This window comes from Miniopterus schreibersii (assembly GCF_964146895.1).
Source record: "Miniopterus schreibersii genome assembly, chromosome: 14".
Lineage (NCBI taxonomy): Eukaryota > Metazoa > Chordata > Mammalia > Chiroptera > Miniopteridae > Miniopterus > Miniopterus schreibersii.
In genome coordinates this window covers 53,975,109-53,993,191 of record NC_138114.1, presented here as the reverse complement: position 1 = coordinate 53,993,191, position 18,083 = coordinate 53,975,109, and the positions used below count along the sequence as shown (strand labels likewise).

Genomic DNA, 18,083 nt, shown 5'->3' with positions numbered 1-18,083 from the left:
GATCATTGCACAACCTGAGGCTCATCAAAGTGGATGCGTCAGCAGCTCAAAGTATTGGCTCAAAAGTAGTGATTCAGCAAATGCTGGAGCGTGAACATCTCGTAATCTCAAGGGACACTAACAGGACAGCCTCACAGGGAGCCGCTGTGCTCTCTGCACTTAGGACAGTGAAGACCATGGGGTTCTGCGCCAGGATCCTGAGTCTGCTCTGAGAGCAGCTTTCTCTGTCCCCACAGTACCTTACCCTCCTCACCAGTGAGTGTGTGCTCAGAGCTCTCCCTCTCCCTCCACAGTTTCTCTTTGCAAGATCCTCCCAACCCCCAGCATGTAGGAAACGTTCTAAGGTGGCACAGTGAGAACTAGGAAGCTTCAGTGGCCGCACCTTTGTAGGAATCAGACAGAAACACCGGATTCTGGGCCACTTTGTGGCTTAAACAGCACTTAGTACTTAGCAAAAGTCATACAATTTGGTGAAAAAAATAGGAAAATGCTCCTTTATCACATGAAAAAAATAAGCCTATTTACAAAGCAGTTTATCTTGGAGTTTTGGCAGTAGACACCCAAATATATATATATGTAGTCTAGAAACTCTCCCTACGAGAAATCACGATTTTGAATACTCATTCTGAACAGTTTTTTCACGGTCTCTCAATTCTCATTATCAAAGCTGTTTCCCGGACTGTGGGACATGAAAAGGGGTTAAGGCCTGAGCCCCGAAGCCTCCTCACCCCACCTCTGGGGCGTGCGAGGAAGGCGGACAAGTGTGGGCGTGCACAGCAAGCACACCCATTGGGCTTCTCTCCCTCTGGAAAGCCGATCCCCAGGACTCTGGCCAGCCTGCTGCTCTGAGCAGGTGAGGGCCTCCGGGTGACCAGTAAGTATCAGGCCTTATCACTTCAGTAACTTAAGTTCTACAAGTTGTACAAACTCCGAAAACAAAGCAAAGACAGTCCCTCGCCAACTCCAGGTGACAGGCCTGGGGAGTGTCTATTTATATAGACTACATATGTATAAGTTTGGGTGTCCACTGCCAAAACTCCAAGATAAATTGCTTTGTAAATAGGCTTATTTTTTTCATGTAATAAAGGAGCATTTTCCCAGGTTCTCAGGTGGGCCTGGTCCAGACCAGAACCACGAGGGCAGCAGCAGCGGCATCCTGTAGTCTCAGTGGTGCCACCGTGGGGAGAGGACAGCCATATGCGTGACACTTCCATCCGCTGCTGGAGATCTTCACCTCCTCTAATGGACTTCTGACTGGGCGCGGGGAGCCATCGCGCTGCACTGTCACATGCCCCTAGGCCACAGGCACCCCAGCCTCTTACCTCAGGAGTCTGTCCAGGACCCCCGACTCCTCCACACCCCCGAGCCTGTGGCCAGCGCCAGGGTCCCACTCACTCACTCATCTCAGTACCAGTCACGGAATCTAGAACCTGGAAGGAAGCTTAGGCCCACCAATCCCCCCCAAGGCATGAGCCCCCCCAAAGTGCTCCTGCGGTGCCGGTGCCCGGGCAGCTCCCCAGGCCACCCCACGTGAACTGACAGGTCATGACCTCTTCTGAGTTGTGTCACCTCCTGGGCACCACAGTTCCCACTCTCTTGGCATTAAGTGCACACAGGTGGACTCCAGCAGAAAACGGTGGGCAAGTCCGCTCAGCTGATAAGGTGGAGATGTTCTACAGTGTCTCAACCGAGGCTAAATCCGCTTACACAGGCTCATTCCTCACTAACCCTCCACTTCGGGGGAAATTTCAGGACAAAACCAGTGGGGAGAAGGAAGCAAAATAGACAGTGCTAAAAATATGTCATTCTCTTAGGCCTCTTCATAAACCAGCCCCAAAAAAAGGTTAGAGGAAAAGTTCTACAGTTATGAAAGGTGTCCTCTTTTCCGTAAGGTGGCCACAAAATAGCCTTCATTCCATCTGTACCAGACACAGATGGGACTTTCAGGTCCGGCAGGAACACAGGCCCTCTTGGGAGGCTTGGGCCTGAAGACAGGCTTCTCCTAGAAAGGTTTCAACTCCGAGGAATGAGAAGGCAGCCTTGGAAGCTCATTCTGAAATCACCAGGTTGTTTCCAGAATTAAGAAAACAGCCAATGCTCCCACTGTTGAAATTAGTTTAGGATAAGCCCATTTCCTCATAACTTGAACTCTTAATTTCTCCCACCCTGAAGACACATCCTGCCTTTGCACTTCACAGAAACAAGCATGATTTATTAAAATCACAGGAAAGTTTAAAATGACAACAGAACCATTGCAGGGCATTGATACAACATGTTACACAATATATATCTAATTCTTAACCTTAAAGATCACACATTCCACAAGAGGCTCAAGGAGTGTATATTTAAAACCTTGTTCTACAGTAGTTTCGGTCAGCAACTCTGAAACTATGAGTATTCCGCAATCGAACGAGGAAAGTATTGTAAAAAACGAGAGCTGGTTTCTCGTAGGTGGGGAAGGGAGTCACACACACGGGAAGGCTAGGTGGACCCTGCAGTGCTGCCCTGGACCCAGGCACCACCACGAACTCCCGGTGCTAAGAGGCTGCACACAGGGTAAAGACAGAGATAACAGAGAAATGGAGAGAGAAACACAGAGAGACGCACAAATAGGGAAAGTTACAGAGGTAGGTAGATAAGTGGGTAGATGTGGACACACACACACATTTCTTTGTCCACTGAGAGGGCCCAGGAGCAGTGATCAGCCAATGGCAGTGGGCAGACTTAGTCCCCAAGTCTTGGTTCCTAAATCCATTTCTCCACCGAAAGGAATGGACTCCTTGACAAAAATGGCGGTTTCCAAGCGAACCAGGCACACGCCCAATGCACCTATAACATCTCGCTGGGCCAGACAACAAAGACGTGCCCAGAGAGTGACGGGACACCTCAGAAGTCACCCTCTGCAGAGGGAGTGGTTCCACCTGAGTATCTCTGTGATCTATTCCAATTCTTACAGCACAAGAATCAAGGAATAAGTTTCATAATAAAAATACTGTTTAAGAGTAAAATGTATGTTTCACTAAAATCAAACCCTTAAGTTCAAATGTAACAATGAACCAGACAATAGATATTCGTTAACTATCTCTCTGAATTCTTTCCTGCTTATTAGACCCCGAATGTGTGGTTCCCGGCCTGGAGCATGTTTGGCCACCTAGTTATTTCTCAGAGTCAGAAAAATGAGAATGTCCTTGTGCTGAATTTCTGTAGGTTAACCAGCCTTACCAACAAGCACGTCCAAGTGTGCCGATCACCAGGCTGCTGGACAGGTCACCTGGCAGTTAACTCCTGGGGGCTGCAGTAGGCAAACAACATGCATCACAGCTTTTAAAGTATTACATGCAGGACTTGACCACTGAAATGGATTTTTGCTACCATCCTGGAGAAAATTCAGTGGTGCACTGAACATAAAAGTATTAACTGTTACTCGGCTGGCTTGAGTATGTAAAATTAGGGAACTTAATTCCTACTGTATTGTGCTTTCTGACTTAGGTAATGTCGTTATGAGGACAGAACACAATGCTGACACTAATTTCAGTAATAGAGAACACACCACACAAAGCACGTGGCATCTGTGGCGGCCACTCACCTGGGAGCTCTTGCCGCACTTGGCGTCTCCGGACACGATCACGACTTGACTCTGAAGCAGGTTCTCCATAAAGGAGTATTTTTCTGTCCATATTGGGAGAGCTTCTCTTTCTTTCAGAAGTTTATAATAACGTGATGAGAACGGCAATCCGTCAAAAGGGTTGAGTTCCAAATCCTCACAGGCCAAAACGCCCTCCTCGCCCTCACTGGAATCGAGGGACTCGGGGAAGTAGCGCTTTTCCGAGGGCGAGTCGGGGCAGGCCAGCTCTTCCCCTTCCATCTTGTCTGCAGGGGCTCAGGCGGCCGGCATCCCACAGTCCAGGTGCCCCCGGGGGGGAGGTCTGCGGGTGCGACAGCTCAGAGGCCCCGACCTCCAGGACAGCAGTGCAGGCACCAGATGCTGGATCCCTCCAACCGGATCGGCTCCTGCTGCGGGATCTAGTCCGCTGGTTCCTCCCGGTGCTGGCTCACTCGGCACTGTTCACACCAACGACTGTCACTGAATCATGCTGGAGACAGACAGAAAAGCAGCATCAGGTCTGCACACAGTTTCACAAGGAAAAGCAGACGTTTGAAACAGCATCGTTTGTTTTTCTGTTAGCTGGTCACTGTCATTTCCACCGCCTGCTTAAGGACCAGGAAGCTTTAGGGCAGCTCTTAAGCCAGGTCAGTTGCACTTTTTCCTGGGCATCTTGGAAAGTGATTCCACTGGACCTGGTGCTCTCTGCCTGACCTGTCACAGGCTCCCAGTCTTGACTGACAGTGAATAGAAAGCCACCGGACAGTGTGACCTGAGGCTCATCACGTGGTTGCTAACGCCATTACAAAAGCAATGCTGGACCTAATGAAAGGGGCGATGGGAAGTGTCTGGTGAGTTTCCCTTAACACTGACTACAAGAAAGTATTATTATTATTTTAATTAAGAAATCCTCTAGTTTAAAAACATTTTGTAAAAACTTCATTTGATATCTGCTTGTGCCAGTTTACAAAGTCCAGGGAGGGGAGTGAATCGTTACTTTTCTCCATCTGAGGCTCCTTTTACCAATAAGGTCTTTCACTGGTTTTATTAAGCCAGAAATCTCAAAAATATCTGTTGGGATTCCAGGGTCTTCAGCCCAACATATCAGAATCAAGAGGCAGCAAAAGACAACATTTAATTTAAATGAAGGAGAGAAATTACCTAAGAAAGGACAAAACTGACACCGGTGACTCATTCCCTCTGTGCAAGGTAAGGGGACTGCTTTTTCCAATGACCAGTGATTTTTAATATCCAGTCATACTGCTGGAAGTGAGCCCCTTGCACATAAACCAGGTGAAACTTAAAAGATGGAAAAGTCAAAAAGAACAAGTCCTAAAATACAGTTCCTGATATTTTGTCACTAAAATGACTCATTTTATAGTCCCCATGTATTGTCATTGTGGCTTTAGGTTAGACTTTGTGGCTCAAGGGGCCAGATCCTAATCATAAGTAATAAAAGAGAGGCTCTTTTGGTCCAGCCGGCTCCAGGGAGACAGCCCCTCAGGAAACACGTGTTGAGAGCCTCCAGGGCTTGAATTAATAAACCAGGCCCTGCACACACACAGAAGGACACTCTGAGGGCAGGACCAGGAGCAGGATGGGATGTTCTATGGTTTGGAAGAAATACCATAAAACAGAAAATATGTAGCTCTTTTATAGAAAGAAAAATATTTACACACTTTGAAGTACATAGTTGTAATCACCTGCATAGAGTTAGTAAAATATTTAATATGAAACTTTATCTCCCAAGCATGTTTTACTTCAATTATATTTTAATTGAAACCACTGACTTATCATTACTGGGACTTGTAACTCTTAGAAGGGTACCTTTTTGTCTGCTTTTGTTTTAATTGGCTCAGAGCGCCCAAAAGCATATTCTATTTGGTTTCTAGTGTCTACTTAAAATCTGTCTTGAACAGGTAAGGTAAAAATTCAGAATTTATCTTAAAAACCTTATTTCTAGACTTCTAACAAGTTGACATTGCTTTGCTTTTAAATAAGCAAATAAAATTAATTGGCTTTTTAAAACACTCAAAAGTTCACTTTTAACTCAATATTGGTTCATACCAAATGCAGCTTGAATAATCGATTAAGTTTTTTAAAGAATCCTAGATCTTATGGTAATTTACAATTTTTAGACTTATGTACAGAAAGACTTCCCAAGCTCAACCAACGTATGTATCATAACATACCACTCCCTACATATGACTTTATAAAATCAAATGTTTTATTAGAATTTCAAATGACTGGGCCACAACTCAGTGCTTTTCAGTATTATTTTGATGATTTTTCTTTACTGAATAATATTCTTAAAAAAAAAACTTGAGTAAAAGCAGAGTTAATAAAGTGCTAAAATATTAATTTGTCTTATTTATAAAGTCTAGTTAGATATCTGAACAAATGGGTGAGATCCAATAAAATCTGAAATTGAAGCTCTCTCTGCTCCAGCCTCAGTGGGCTGCTGCGGTGGCTCTGGGCCTTTGCCCAGTGGGCTGCTGCGCTGGCTCTGGGCCTTTGCCCAGTGGGCTGCTGCGCTGGCTCTGGGCCTTTGCCCAGGCTGCTCCTCTGCCTAGGAAGCCGCTGCACTCACACTCCATCTGGCCACTTCCTTCCCTCGAAGAGCAGCCTCGGACCCCAGGAAGTCCCTAGCACAAGAAAGGTTTGCTCTGAATCAACGACAACCCTTCATATTTAAGAAGTTCTTTACAGTATACAACATATGTTCATTCACATCTGTAGTCACATTTCATTCTGATTCTCACAACTTGACTATTAGAAACCATTGCAGGTCTTATTATCTCTAGTTATCAATGAGGAAATGATAGCTCCTGACTTTCCCACGGTGGCACAGCCAGAAGTTACTTAAATCATCCCTGACCAAAGGCTTGCTGTCTTTCCATCAGTACCCTACATAAATTACCAGGTACACACGGAAAACCCACCAGCAGCAAAAAGGAACCTAGAAGAAGCCTAAATCATGGACTTAGCTCCTAAAACGTTTAAGAGGAGGCACAAGACTGATACACAGAGAATGAGAGAAAATTCTGTAAGAAAGTATAGTTTAGGGCTAAGTGCCACACTGTGCCCTCGGCAGGAGAGAGAAGTGCCTTTGGTGGGGCATTAGCCTAACCCTGGAAGACTTTCCAGTAAGGCTGGCCGTATGGTCCTCCAGCCGGATGATACTATGCGTGAGTACAAGGGCTGAGCGATGGGTGTTCCTTGATCGGACAATTTGAGTGCAAACAATGACAGGTCTGGAAGACAAGAAAACAGCAAACGTGAACAGCACATGGCTTTCAACATTTGACTGAACTCCTTGGGAGTTTCAGAAAATAACGAAGAAAGAGAAAAAAGTGCCCTCACTTTGGTAAAACAGAAAATAAAAGTCCAACCACAAAAATAAAAATTTTGTCCAATTTGTGATAGTAAGGCTGGGAAACAACTAACACATTCATTTGCTTTTAAAAAAAATTATCCAACTTGCATTAAACAATGTTAACTTCCTACCAGAGTTATTTACGCTCTGAATTCCAAGGTGGCCAAGAGACTGAAATGAGAAGAAAGGCTGCCTCTGTCTCTCCAGTTGCTACACTGTCCGTTATCCCCTGGTGATAGTGCTTTTGGTACATTTCCTTAAGCATCAGCAAGATAAACAATGAGGTAACTATTCTATCCAGTGATGAGCCTAGAAACTTTTTTTTTTTAAGACTGTTGTTTTCCACTTGACCACCAATAACATCCAGAACATGCCAGTGAAAAGAAACAGAAAACACAATGGTGGAAAACCCCCAAAGGGAAAACCAATACCTTTACCATTCATCTCAAACCAGTGCCTCCAGCAACTTTCTGACCTCAGGATATTTCCTCCAATAATAAAGCATATTCCTTTATCTGCAGCAATTTCCCTAAAGCTCTCATTCATTCAACAGACACCTGGAAAGCACCTCACTGTCCAGGTGCTGCAGGGGTAAAGACAATGTCCCTGCTTCAGACATTCACGCCCCCCTGCGAGCCAGTCATTTCTTCCCTAAGTACACTGTCCCCTAAAAAATGTTGCTTTTCACAGTAGCCAAAGTCACCTGATCCCTAAAATATTTCAGCGCCAGGGCACCTCCAGAGCTCCTGAGTTGTCCCTCTGCAGGATGCGCGGCTCACGCACAGCCCCGCCCGCTCCAGCGCGGGGTCCGCGGCGCTGGGCTCGTCTCTTCACGGGCACCTGCCTGGTCCCGGGCTGTTTGGGGAGATGTGAACCCACCTCTTTATTTTGTGTTGATAAATGCCAGGTTTTTATCACTGTCTTGCCACTTTGATTACGATGTTCCTAATGAGCATCGCTGTTTGCTTCTTGGATGAAAAGATCAATTCATGACTCTGCTAATGATTTGAAAGCAAGTACCACAGACGTCTGGTTGACCTCAGACATTCCGCGTCAATCTGCACCATCCCTGTCTTTACATTTCAAGTACCACGAAGTGTTCATTTTCCAACCTGAATCCCACTCTGAGACTTTGGTGATGGATGATGGTCCTGTATATGCCCCACGGCCTGTCCACGCCCACACGTGGAGCTTCCGCCGGGCAGCTCACTGGACAGGCCCCGGCCGGAGGGGAGCCGGACCCGGGGGACAGAACCAGCCCGAGGGGCGCCTGACCCGTGGGACAGAACCAGCCCGAGGGGAGCCGGACCCGGGGGACAGAACCAGCCCGAGGGGCGCCTGACCCGGGGGACAGAACCAGCCCGAGGGGAGCCGGACCCGTGGGGCAGAACCAGCCCGAGGGGAGCCGGACCCGTGGGGCAGAACCAGCCCGAGGGGAGCCGGACCCGGGGGACAACCAGCCCGAGGGGAGCCGGACCCGGGGGACAACCAGCCCGAGGGGAGCCGGACCCGTGGGGCAGAACCAGCCCGAGGGGAGCCGGACCCGGGGACAACCAGCCCGAGGGGCGCCTGACCCGGGGAACGAACCCGCGCCCGTTCCCATCGAGGGTGCGCGGCTCCGGCTCGGCCTGACCGGCGCTGCCGCGGCGCCCTCGCCGCCCGTGGGCGGAAACCTCCCCGGCGGAGGACGAGGTCGCCTTCGGGACCCCGAGGGGGACCCGCTCCCTCTCCCGGAGCGGAGGGCGGGGCCCTGCCTGGAGCCCGCGCCCCCCCCCCCCCCGTCCCCCGCGTTTCTGCCCCCTGGCGGCTCCCTTTCCTAACCTGGGACCCTCCCGGGTGGTTCGCATTTTCGCAGCCGACGGGTCCGTCCCGGGGATGCTCCCGGCGCCCGCAGGCCCCCGGCCCGGTGCGAGCAGCCGGCCTGGGGCGCGGGGTCCGCGCTGCCCCCCGCAGAGCCCGGCGGCCCGGGCTGCACCGCCGCCCGAGGGCTGAGACGAACCCGACGGGGAGAACTGACCCAACCGGAAAGTCCCGCCGGGCCGCGGCCCGAAATGCGATCCTCGGGATGACGGGGCACCGGGCCGGGAGCCTCCGGGCTGCGCGACCCCCGAGCCGGTCGGGCCGCCCCCGCGGCAGGGGGGCTGCGCCGCTCCCCGCGCCCCGGGAGGCCGCCCGAGGGCCCGCCCAGGGCTGCCGAAGCCCCGGCGCCGAGGGGTCCCCCTGCCGGCGGGGCGGGTGCCGGGCTCGCCCCTCCGCGGGCCGGGCGGGCGCAGCGGCGGGAGGGCCGCCTCCGGGGGCGTCTCGGGGCGGCGGGGGTCGGGCCCGGGGCGGCGGGGGCGCTGAGCCCCGGCGGCGCAACAGGTGCGCGGGCCCGGCGGTTACCTGCAGCCGCGCTCCGCTCCGGGCGGGAGGCCCAGGCCCCGCCGCCTTCCCCGCCGCGCAGGCCGCGCTCGCCGGACGCCGGACCGACAGACCGGCGGATGCTCCGGACAGCGACGGGGCGCAGGGCCGCGCCGAGGGTGGGACGCCGGGGCGCCGGCGACACGAGCCGCAGGGCCCGCCGACCGCCGGCGGGGGGACGGGGTCTCCAGCGGCGCGCCGCCCGCTCGGTGCTGCGGCGACGCGGCGCTCGCGCGGCGCGCGTCCCGGCGGCGTTTGGTCCCTCCCTCCCGCCGTCCTCCCGGCCCCGCCCCGCCCGCCCCCGTCGCCGGGGCAACCGAGCGACGCGGGCGGCGGAGCGGAGGCGTTAGGAGGGGCGGCGCCGGGCTGGCCCGAGGCCCCGGAGCGCTGGGCATGGAGCCCCAGGGTAAGGGCCGGGGGCGGGGGCGGGGACGCCCGGGAACGAGGGGCGGCCCGCGGGCCGTCGGCGCTCCGGGCCTGGGAGTGCGGCCCCCCGCGCTTTCCTCTGGGAGAGAGAAGGGGTGCGCCCCGCCCAGGGGTCCGCGGGGAGTCGGGGGGCGCCGGGCGGCGCGGGCCCAGGGTGCAGCGCCCCCCGTGGCGGCTCCTGGAGCGACCCCGAGCAGGTCCCCGGCGCTGCCGCTGCTGCCCCCGCGTCGCCCCAGCAGATGAGCTCAACAGCAAGTTTTAAAAATCTCGCTGGAGAGTAGCGGCTGCCTGCGGTCATTCGCCTCCGGACACGGTATTCCGGTTCCGGAGCTGGGCCCGCTCGCGGCGAGCGGTCAGCCCGCTTCGGAAACGTCGCGCTGAACGCGCAGGAGGCGGGGCTCCGCCGCTAGAGGCCCGTCCTCGCCCCGCGCTCTTCCGCTGAAGCGAGAGGAGGAAAATCGAGCGCTGTCCCAGCAGATTGAAGAATTGCTGGAGGTTCTACAAGGTAGGACACGCAGAAAACGCCTCTCTCCGAGTTCCCCGCGTTCCTGGCAAAGGCGCGCATTCCGGGATCGTCAGGCCCCAGGGGCGCTGGCTTTTTTCAGGCTTCTCCAGCGACGTGGGGCGGGGTCCTCGCCCCGGTCAGCTTCATTCTTCCTTTTCTTCCGAAAACAAGACCCGCGCTTTCTATGGAGACTTACCAGATGTTAAGCCTCTGCAGAAGGACGCCGTTTGACCCCCAAAACCGCCTTTCCCCGCGCAGCCTGAGAAGCGCAAGTCCTGGGACCAGATCCGCTCTCTGGGAGAGGTCCTGGCGTCTCCTTCGGGCCGTTACTGTCCGACAGGATTTTTAACGCTTGCTGTTAAGCTCACTTGCTGAGGAGAAAGCGCGCAGTGGCGAGCTGGAGCCGCTGGAGCCGCGCTGACACAGCATCCAGCACCCTGCGACTCGCATTCGTGCTTTAGGGAACCTGCTGAAAGAAAACAGGACTCGAGTGTTTGCCTCCTGCCGCGCGGGTGGCGGGCTGCGCATGTCCTCCGTCTAGAGGGGAAACGAAAGGAAGGGAAAGTCGTATTTCAAAAGCAGCAACGTTATTTCTTCGGCGTCATGTCGTTGTTTCAGCAGGTGAACTGCAGACCCTTCTAATCCCTCAGCGCGCACTGTCTCTGGGCTCTCGCTGGCTCGCAGTGCCTGCGACGCTCAGGCTGCCTGAGGGGTGGGGACGGTGTTGGTTTGGGCCACCCCAGGAAAACTGAGCAGCGGCCTCCTCCCCGGGAACTGACCAGGGGAGAAGAGAGGGCCAGGCGGCTTCGGGCGGGAGGCAGTAGAGGCCCAATGACCCTGCAAAGGAGGGGAGGGGGTTCCAGGCCCGGCCCCCAGCCGGGGCAGGGAGCGCAGGGCAGGGCAGGGCGGGGCGGGGCGGGGCAGGGCGGGGCAGGGCGGGGCAGGGCAGGGCGGGGCGGGGCGGGGCGGGGCAGGGCGGGGCGGGGCAGGGCGGGGCGGGGCGGGGCAGGGCGGGGCGGGGCGGGGCGGGGCGGGGCGGGGCAGGGCAGGGCAGGGCAGGGCAGGGCAGGGCAGGGTGGGTTTGAGGCCCAGAGGAGGAAGATTGGTAAAACTGTAGATAAGACGGCCGGGGGCCGGGAGCGCGAGCGCCCGAGAGCTGGAAAAGCCAGCAGGAGCCACGTGGCAGATGGCGAAGGCTTCCTAAAACTGTGTCAGAAATATACCGCGCATGTGAATCATACATTCCTATCTCATTTCATTGGATTTCGGGGAGGAAAATATTTGTTAAGTAATCAACGCTTGGCTAACATCTAAATTTATTCCTCTCTACATGCTTTTCTTAAAATGCTTTTATCAATTTAATTTTAAATAGTTGGAACAATCGCCATTTACCTTAGGAAGTTCTTTCACAGTCTAATAAACACCATTTTGGATAAATATTTACTGAGTCATGCGCTGTTATTAACTATCTAAAAGGACAAGATTAATCAGTGATTTTTAAAGGTCCCTTTTGACTTCAAAATTTGTTTCCAATCAGATTTTACCTGAGACTCAAGTTATTTCATTGTCTCAAAGATATTGGCCATCACTATGGATATGATATTACCAAGTATTACAATTATCTATAACTACAACTGTACCGTTATTGATATTACATTAAGAATATATTGCCTGGCCGGCGTGGCTCAGTGATTGAACGTTGACCCATAAACCAGGAGGTCAGGGTTCGATTCCCGGTCAGGGCACATGCCCGGGTTGCAGGCTCGATCCCCAGTCGGGGGCGTGCAGGAGGCAGCCAATCAATGACTCTCATCATTGATGTTTCTCTCTCTCTCCCTCTCCCTTCTTCTCTCTAAAAGCAATAAAAGAAACAAACCAAAACAAAAAGAATACATTATACTGTTACACCCGTATCATCGAACCTTTAAGCCTGGTGTTTGCATGCTGCCTTTTGTCACTGAGGGGTTTTAAATAGCATCTTACAAGTGTAGTTGAATGTGGCGTTGGTAAATTGATTAAAAGGAAGGATCCTTCTTAATTGCTTTTAAAGATTAAACATCGATCTACGGACCACACCAAGGAACTACTAGAAACTGCCCCCCAGCCGGTCTTCTCCACTGTTTCCACACGCTTGGTTTTCTATTACTTTTAGGAATGACCTTTATTAACTGAGTCATTAAAATCCAATAAACATCAAGTCTACTGGCCCCACAGCCGGATTCCACTCTGGCTACAGGCGGAGGACGGCAGGGGCTACCCCCGTTCTGTACAACGACCAGCCGGTGGTCCAAGACACAGCTCCTCAGGAAAAGGGAGCATTAAACGACCTTGGGCTGCTCCGCGTGCTCGGGCTCTTGGCTTACAATTCACATCTTTAATTATTTTCTTCCTAAACTAACTGCGCTGTTGGAAAGATAACCCATGCATGAAACAAGAGGGCAGATGTTAACCAAGTTCCTTTTCAAAAAGAAAATACTTAAGTTCAGTGGCTCTCTCTCTCATCCCTAATTCCTTAGTGAGTGACACTGCCGAGGGGCAGCTTTGGGGGCCCTTAGCCCTTCCTCTCATGATCTTTATTAGCCCGCCAAGTCACCCTAAGCAAACAATCTGAGTTAAAAAAAAAAAAAAAGTGTATATTTATCAACTGCAGAATCAAGGTAAGCGCCGGGCTGTGACTTACAGCCATATTGCTGCCTGCCCCCGAAACTCGCCCTGTGTGGAAAAATCTGGGCCTAGTTTAGCTCAGGCAGCCGTCCCCTGGTGGACACCTGCCCGCCTTCTGAAAGGGATTCCGGGGGGAGATGCGTTATCCCGGTGACTCGGACCGAGGCGTGCCCTCGGAGGAGCCAAGGCGTCGCTCTGCAATCCTGTTTTCTGCCGGCCTCCCCGGCCTGGCGATAGGATTTCGCCACCTTCCCAGAGGCGGCAGCCGGGGGCCTCCCCTGCCTGCCCCTCTCCCTCCCGCCCTCCCCGCTGCGGCCGCCGGCACCGCCGGACACCGTCCTGCACAGACCGTGGGGGCTCCGCTGGTTTCCACCTGGAAGCCAGAGAGCGACCTCGTCAAAGCGCACGTCCGGCGGCGCTTCTGCTGGGCCACCAGGCTGCAGAGTTCTCGGGATCCAGCTGCCCCTTCAAACTCCTCGCAGGCCGAGCCGGGCTGGCTACGCTCAGGTGTGGCAGCCTTTCGGTCCCTTAACCCTTTCCAGCTCCTTTCAGGGCGGTGCAGTTTCCCTCTGCCCGCGGCACTTTCCCTGCGGCTCTGGCAGGCCTCGCTCGCTCCGCGTCCTCCGGTCTTGGCTTAAATGTCGCCTCCTCTCCGAGCCCCTCCCTGACTCTGCAAGGGAGGCGGTGCCCCTCCCGATCTCTGCTCTTCTCTCTTCCTGGCCATGATCACGGTTTGTAATTCTTTGGTGGATTAAAACAAATCTATTTCCTCCACTGGGCCGCCCAGGGGTGGGAGAGGGTCCCGTCGGCCTGTCTGCCACCTGGCCCTCGTGTCGACGCGAAGCGAGCCCTGGACGAGCATTTGCTGAGTGGGCGGCACTGCTGTCAACAGCTGGCTGCCCTCCCTGCCGGTCTTCCCGAGCTGTCTCCTGTGAGCGTCAAGAAGAAAGCACTTTCCCCCAGGCACGAGGGCCGCGCCGGTGAGACCGACCGCTAATACTAAAGTCCGTCGCAATCCTGACCTCGGATGCTCAGCGGTCACAGGAAGAGGCAAACCGACCGGCCAGTGTCGCCGCGTCTCACCAGGCGCTCAGGTTCACCCAGATCACCCTCAGGCCCAGCCCGTCCCTGACACCTGGGACCTGCTGGCCTCCTGACTGGAAGGGAAGCGCACTCGGGCCTCCTGCCCTGGAGGACCTGCCCGCCACGCCCAGGGCCCCACCTAGCCAGCCGGGTTGAAGGAGCGGCTTCTGCATTCCAGCAGCACCCAAGGGTGACTCCTCAGGTACCCGAGGTGGCGTGGACCTCTGCAAGTAAACGTCTCGCACAGTGTTCTGTGCATCTCCAGCGCACAGGGCCGGGTGGCAGCCAGGGCGTCACAGGAGATGCTTACCCTAGGGCCCTACTGCCCGCATGTGGGGGGCATTTCTCTCCCGGGAGGCATCCCTTTCTCTCAGACCCCAGGGCCAGTTCCTTCAGCTGTGCCTGCCCCTTCCAGATGGTCGGGAACCCTTCCCTGGCCTGTCTCCGTGGGCCGGTCCTCTCATTCTCCCACTCCCGCCTCCTTGCCTCTGCCTCCCAGGTGCTCACTGCCCAGCCACCTACCTGTCCTGCAAAACAGCTCTTGGCCACCACCATCTCTTAGAAACTCTCCTCCCTAGAGCCTTCCTCCAACCCACCTTAGAGTGAGTGTCTGCCTCCCTGGTGTTGCGCCCCAGGGGTTCAGAGCACTGCCAAGACCAAAGTCAAGGGGATTTTCTTTCTTCTCTTGGATGTGATACTAAAAGCAAATGCAACCAGTGGTCGCAACAATGGCCTTTACGCTGCTCCTTTCTTCCTTTTTACATGACCAAGACCCCACCCAGGATCACACGTCGCATTTAATTGTCACCTTCCTCTAGTCTCCTTTCATCTAGAACTTTTTCTTTCGTGACGCTGACATTTCTGAAGCAGCCAGGCCAGCCGTCTGATAGAATGTTCCAGGCAGGGCTTATCTGATTGTTCCTCGTGATATTTTAAATCAAATATTTTGACAAGGAATGTGTTACACAGACGAGGTTGTGTCCCTTCATATCGGGCGCAGGATGTCAGCTCTGCGTCGTGTTCTGACACAGTGTCATTGCCGGCGCTGAGATAGGAGAGACGGGTTTTCTGGAATGAAATGCAGGAGGAGCCGGGGAGTCTGTGAGGAGAGGAAAGCGAGTTTGTCAGGGTGTCAGGAGCCGGTCAGCTCATGTAATCAAGGCACAGCTCCGGGCTTCAGACCATGACAAATGGGTGGCTGGTGGCGGGTCGTGTGGACAGGAGTCTCCTCCTGGCAGAGGAGAGAGCCTAACAGAGGAAGGGACTCCCCAGGGGCATTGAGCAGCCGCATGTCGGGAGCGCAGGCTTGGCTGAGGCAGGGACGGCATCGGGCTCGGTAGCCGGACCAGGCTCCACTCTCCGTGGCTTTGCTTTCACAGCCTCCGGGTCTAAGTGGGCACTCACGATGCTCACCAGGCCCTTCTCCCTGCCTCCCCTCCTGGTCATTCATGCTCTCATTCCTTCACTCGTGTCCACTGGCCAGAGCCCTGGCCTCGGAGATGGTCCCTGACAGCCCCCCCACCTCCGCCTGGTGTTCTCACCTTTGTCCCCGGCCTCATTGTGCCAGGGTTGCTCTGTGTGACCAACAGCGTGTGGCAGAGGTGACACGTCACCTCCAAGACTAGTTATGAAAGACCGGGGCCTCTGCCTTGGCTGGTCTTCAGTCTCTCTCTCTCTTTCATCTTCTTTATCTTTTTGGGATCACCTACCAATTTCCAGGTCACGGGCACACTCAAGTGTCCTGTGGTATGGCCCGTGTGGTGAGGGGCCAAGGCCAAGGACCATCGAGGACTGACTCCTGCCGACAGCCCCGCGAGTGGGCCTGCGGGCAGGTGCTCCAGCCCCAGCTGGGCCCTGAGACAGAGGCAGCCCTGGTGGCACGTTGACTGCACGGTCGTAGGAAACTCTGAGCCAGACCCACCCGGCGAGGCCACTTCCCGACTCCTGACCCTCAGACCTGCGAGGTGATAGGTGGCTAAATTGTGGGGTAATTTGTTCTGCAGCCCTTTAATCAGACACCATCCTGCGTCTGTTACTGTAACACCTGACTTTTCCCATCCGGCCCACATGGCTCTCTCCCGATCTCTCACAATTCCTTTTCCTCTTTGTTTTCCTTCTGCGCCTTCTAGACGTCATTATTTTACTCTGTGGATAGGTAACAGAGTTACAAGTTTTGAAAAGTCAAAAAGTATAAGAGTGTATAGTGAAAAGTTTCATTCTTGTAACACCGCCACCCAGTTCCTGCCCTTGTATCATCCAGAAACAATTTAATCGCTATTTATACAGCACGTTTCATACAGCTGACCTTTGAACCATGAGGGGGTAGGGGTGCCGACCTCCCTCCCAGTCAGAAGTTCGCTATAATTATAGTCGGACCTTTGTGTATGCAGATTCGCAACCACGGGGCGACCCTTGGACAACTTGGGTTTGAACTCTGCAGGTCTGTTGAAAAAAAAATCCGCGTGTAAGTGGACCCCCGCAGCTCAAAGCCCGTGTTGTCCAAGAGTCCACTGTATTCTGATTCCTTTCTCTATTCTATACTTTGCTTGTTTTCACCTGGCATTATTCTTAGGCGAGCTTTCTATTTAGTCCATAATGAGTTCCTCATTTTTAAAAACAACTGTAACGTATTCTGTTGTATAAATTGACCATAATTTATTTAACCGGCCTGCGAGGGAGAGACGTGCCATTTGCTCCCACTCTTTGCTGTTGTGATCAGCTGACTAAAAGGTGTCTCTGTACTCATCTCAGGAACCCGTGAGTGTCGCCTCCTGTGCAGAGGGGCTGTGCAGCTGCCGTCAAGGTGGGGAGACCAGCCTGGATTGTCCAGGTGGCTCGAGGATTGAGAACAGGGTCCTTTCCAGAGGAGGCAGGAGAGGCGGAGTCAGGGAGGTGAAGTGAAGGTGGCAGTGGAGGTCGGAGCCATACACGGTCAGGAACCAAGGACTGAGGGGAGCCTCCAGAAGCTGGAAAAGCCTCGGAAACGGCCACTTCCCTAGAGCCTCTGGGAAGAACAGGCCTTTGATTCTGGCTGGACAAGGCCCATTTTGGGCTTCTGACCTCCGGAAGGCAGGATAAGCCACTCTGTTTGTGGGAGTTGGTTATGGCAGCCGCAGGAAGCTGGTGCAGCTACTGTTACAAACACTTATCAGCGGAGTTGCATGAAATAACCTTGTGTATCTGGCTTTGCATTGGTGAAATAAATGTCTGGATGTAGAATTGCCTGGTCAAGGCAGGGCTAGTTTTGGTAGTTGTTCAGTGTGTTTTACGCAGCCTTCCCAGCACGCACACAAACTTTGGGATTTTTGCTGTTGTGTTAGTGAAAAATCCTGCTTTCCTGAACAACGTAATTGTTCTGCACAGCGTGGTAGAGTTCCCTCCAGAGTGAAGACAGGCCCTTATTTGTGGCCTATCTGACGAGGCGAGTCGCCTCCTGTCCCCCCTGGTCCCCGACGTGGAGCGGGCTCCCTTCTCCTTTGAGGGGTCTCCCAAGGGACTTATTTTACAGAAGTTAGTGGGTGAGAAGTGTGGAGTGGAGTCCATTTGACTTAAGTTCCGTTTATGAAACGAAATTTATCCTTTGTTTTGGACGGAAACATCCTAATTGCAGCCCCTGGTGAGTGAGTGGCTCACAGCTGGTTGCCTGGCAACGTCTGGTCACTTCTGGGGACTGATGGATTTCAAGTGAGATCCATGAGCTCCAGTAGGAAGCCACAGGTGTGGCCCCGCCCCGGCCCGCCCCGCGGCCCCGCCCTCCCCACACTGTAGCCCCGCCCACCCACCCTGTTCCCCTCGCCCCGCCCTCCCCACCCTGTAGCCCCGCCCCCGCCCCGGTGGCCCCGCCCCGGTGGCTCCTGTGGCCCCGCCCCCTGTGGCCCCGAGGCTCGGGGGCCTGTGGCACTGAGGTCAGCCTGACCCCCGCGGCCCTGAGTTTTACCTGCGCGGAGCCGACACGGTTGCGGCGCCCCCAGTGCTCACAGCTGCCCCCAGACCCCCCGCGAGCTTTTCTGGTTTCTTCTTTCTGG

General features: G+C 54.1%; 2 protein-coding genes across 3 annotated transcripts in view; one reads left to right on the top strand and one right to left on the bottom strand.

The window, feature by feature from the left end:
• DHX32 (DEAH-box helicase 32 (putative)) overlaps positions 1-10,848 on the bottom strand; it is a 23,337-nt gene extending 12,489 nt beyond the window's left edge. The window contains exons 1-2 of one of the 2 annotated variants that reach the window (XM_081158290.1): positions 10,508-10,848; positions 3,587-4,094 (exon numbers count right to left, since the gene is read on the bottom strand). In XM_081158290.1, the coding sequence (XP_081014416.1) occupies positions 3,587-3,865 (279 nt within the window). In that variant the 5' untranslated portion in view covers positions 3,866-4,094; positions 10,508-10,848. Of the gene's footprint in view, positions 1-3,586; positions 4,095-9,362; positions 9,623-10,507 lie in introns of those variants that run through there. The other variant, XM_081158289.1, reaches the window with a different exon arrangement.
• The window catches only part of FANK1 (fibronectin type III and ankyrin repeat domains 1), a 27,093-nt gene continuing 18,718 nt past the window's right edge, over positions 9,709-18,083 (top strand). The window contains exon 1 of the mRNA XM_081158291.1: positions 9,709-9,786. Within this exon, the coding sequence (XP_081014417.1) occupies positions 9,774-9,786 (13 nt within the window). The 5' untranslated portion in view covers positions 9,709-9,773. The remainder of the gene's footprint in view (positions 9,787-18,083) is intronic.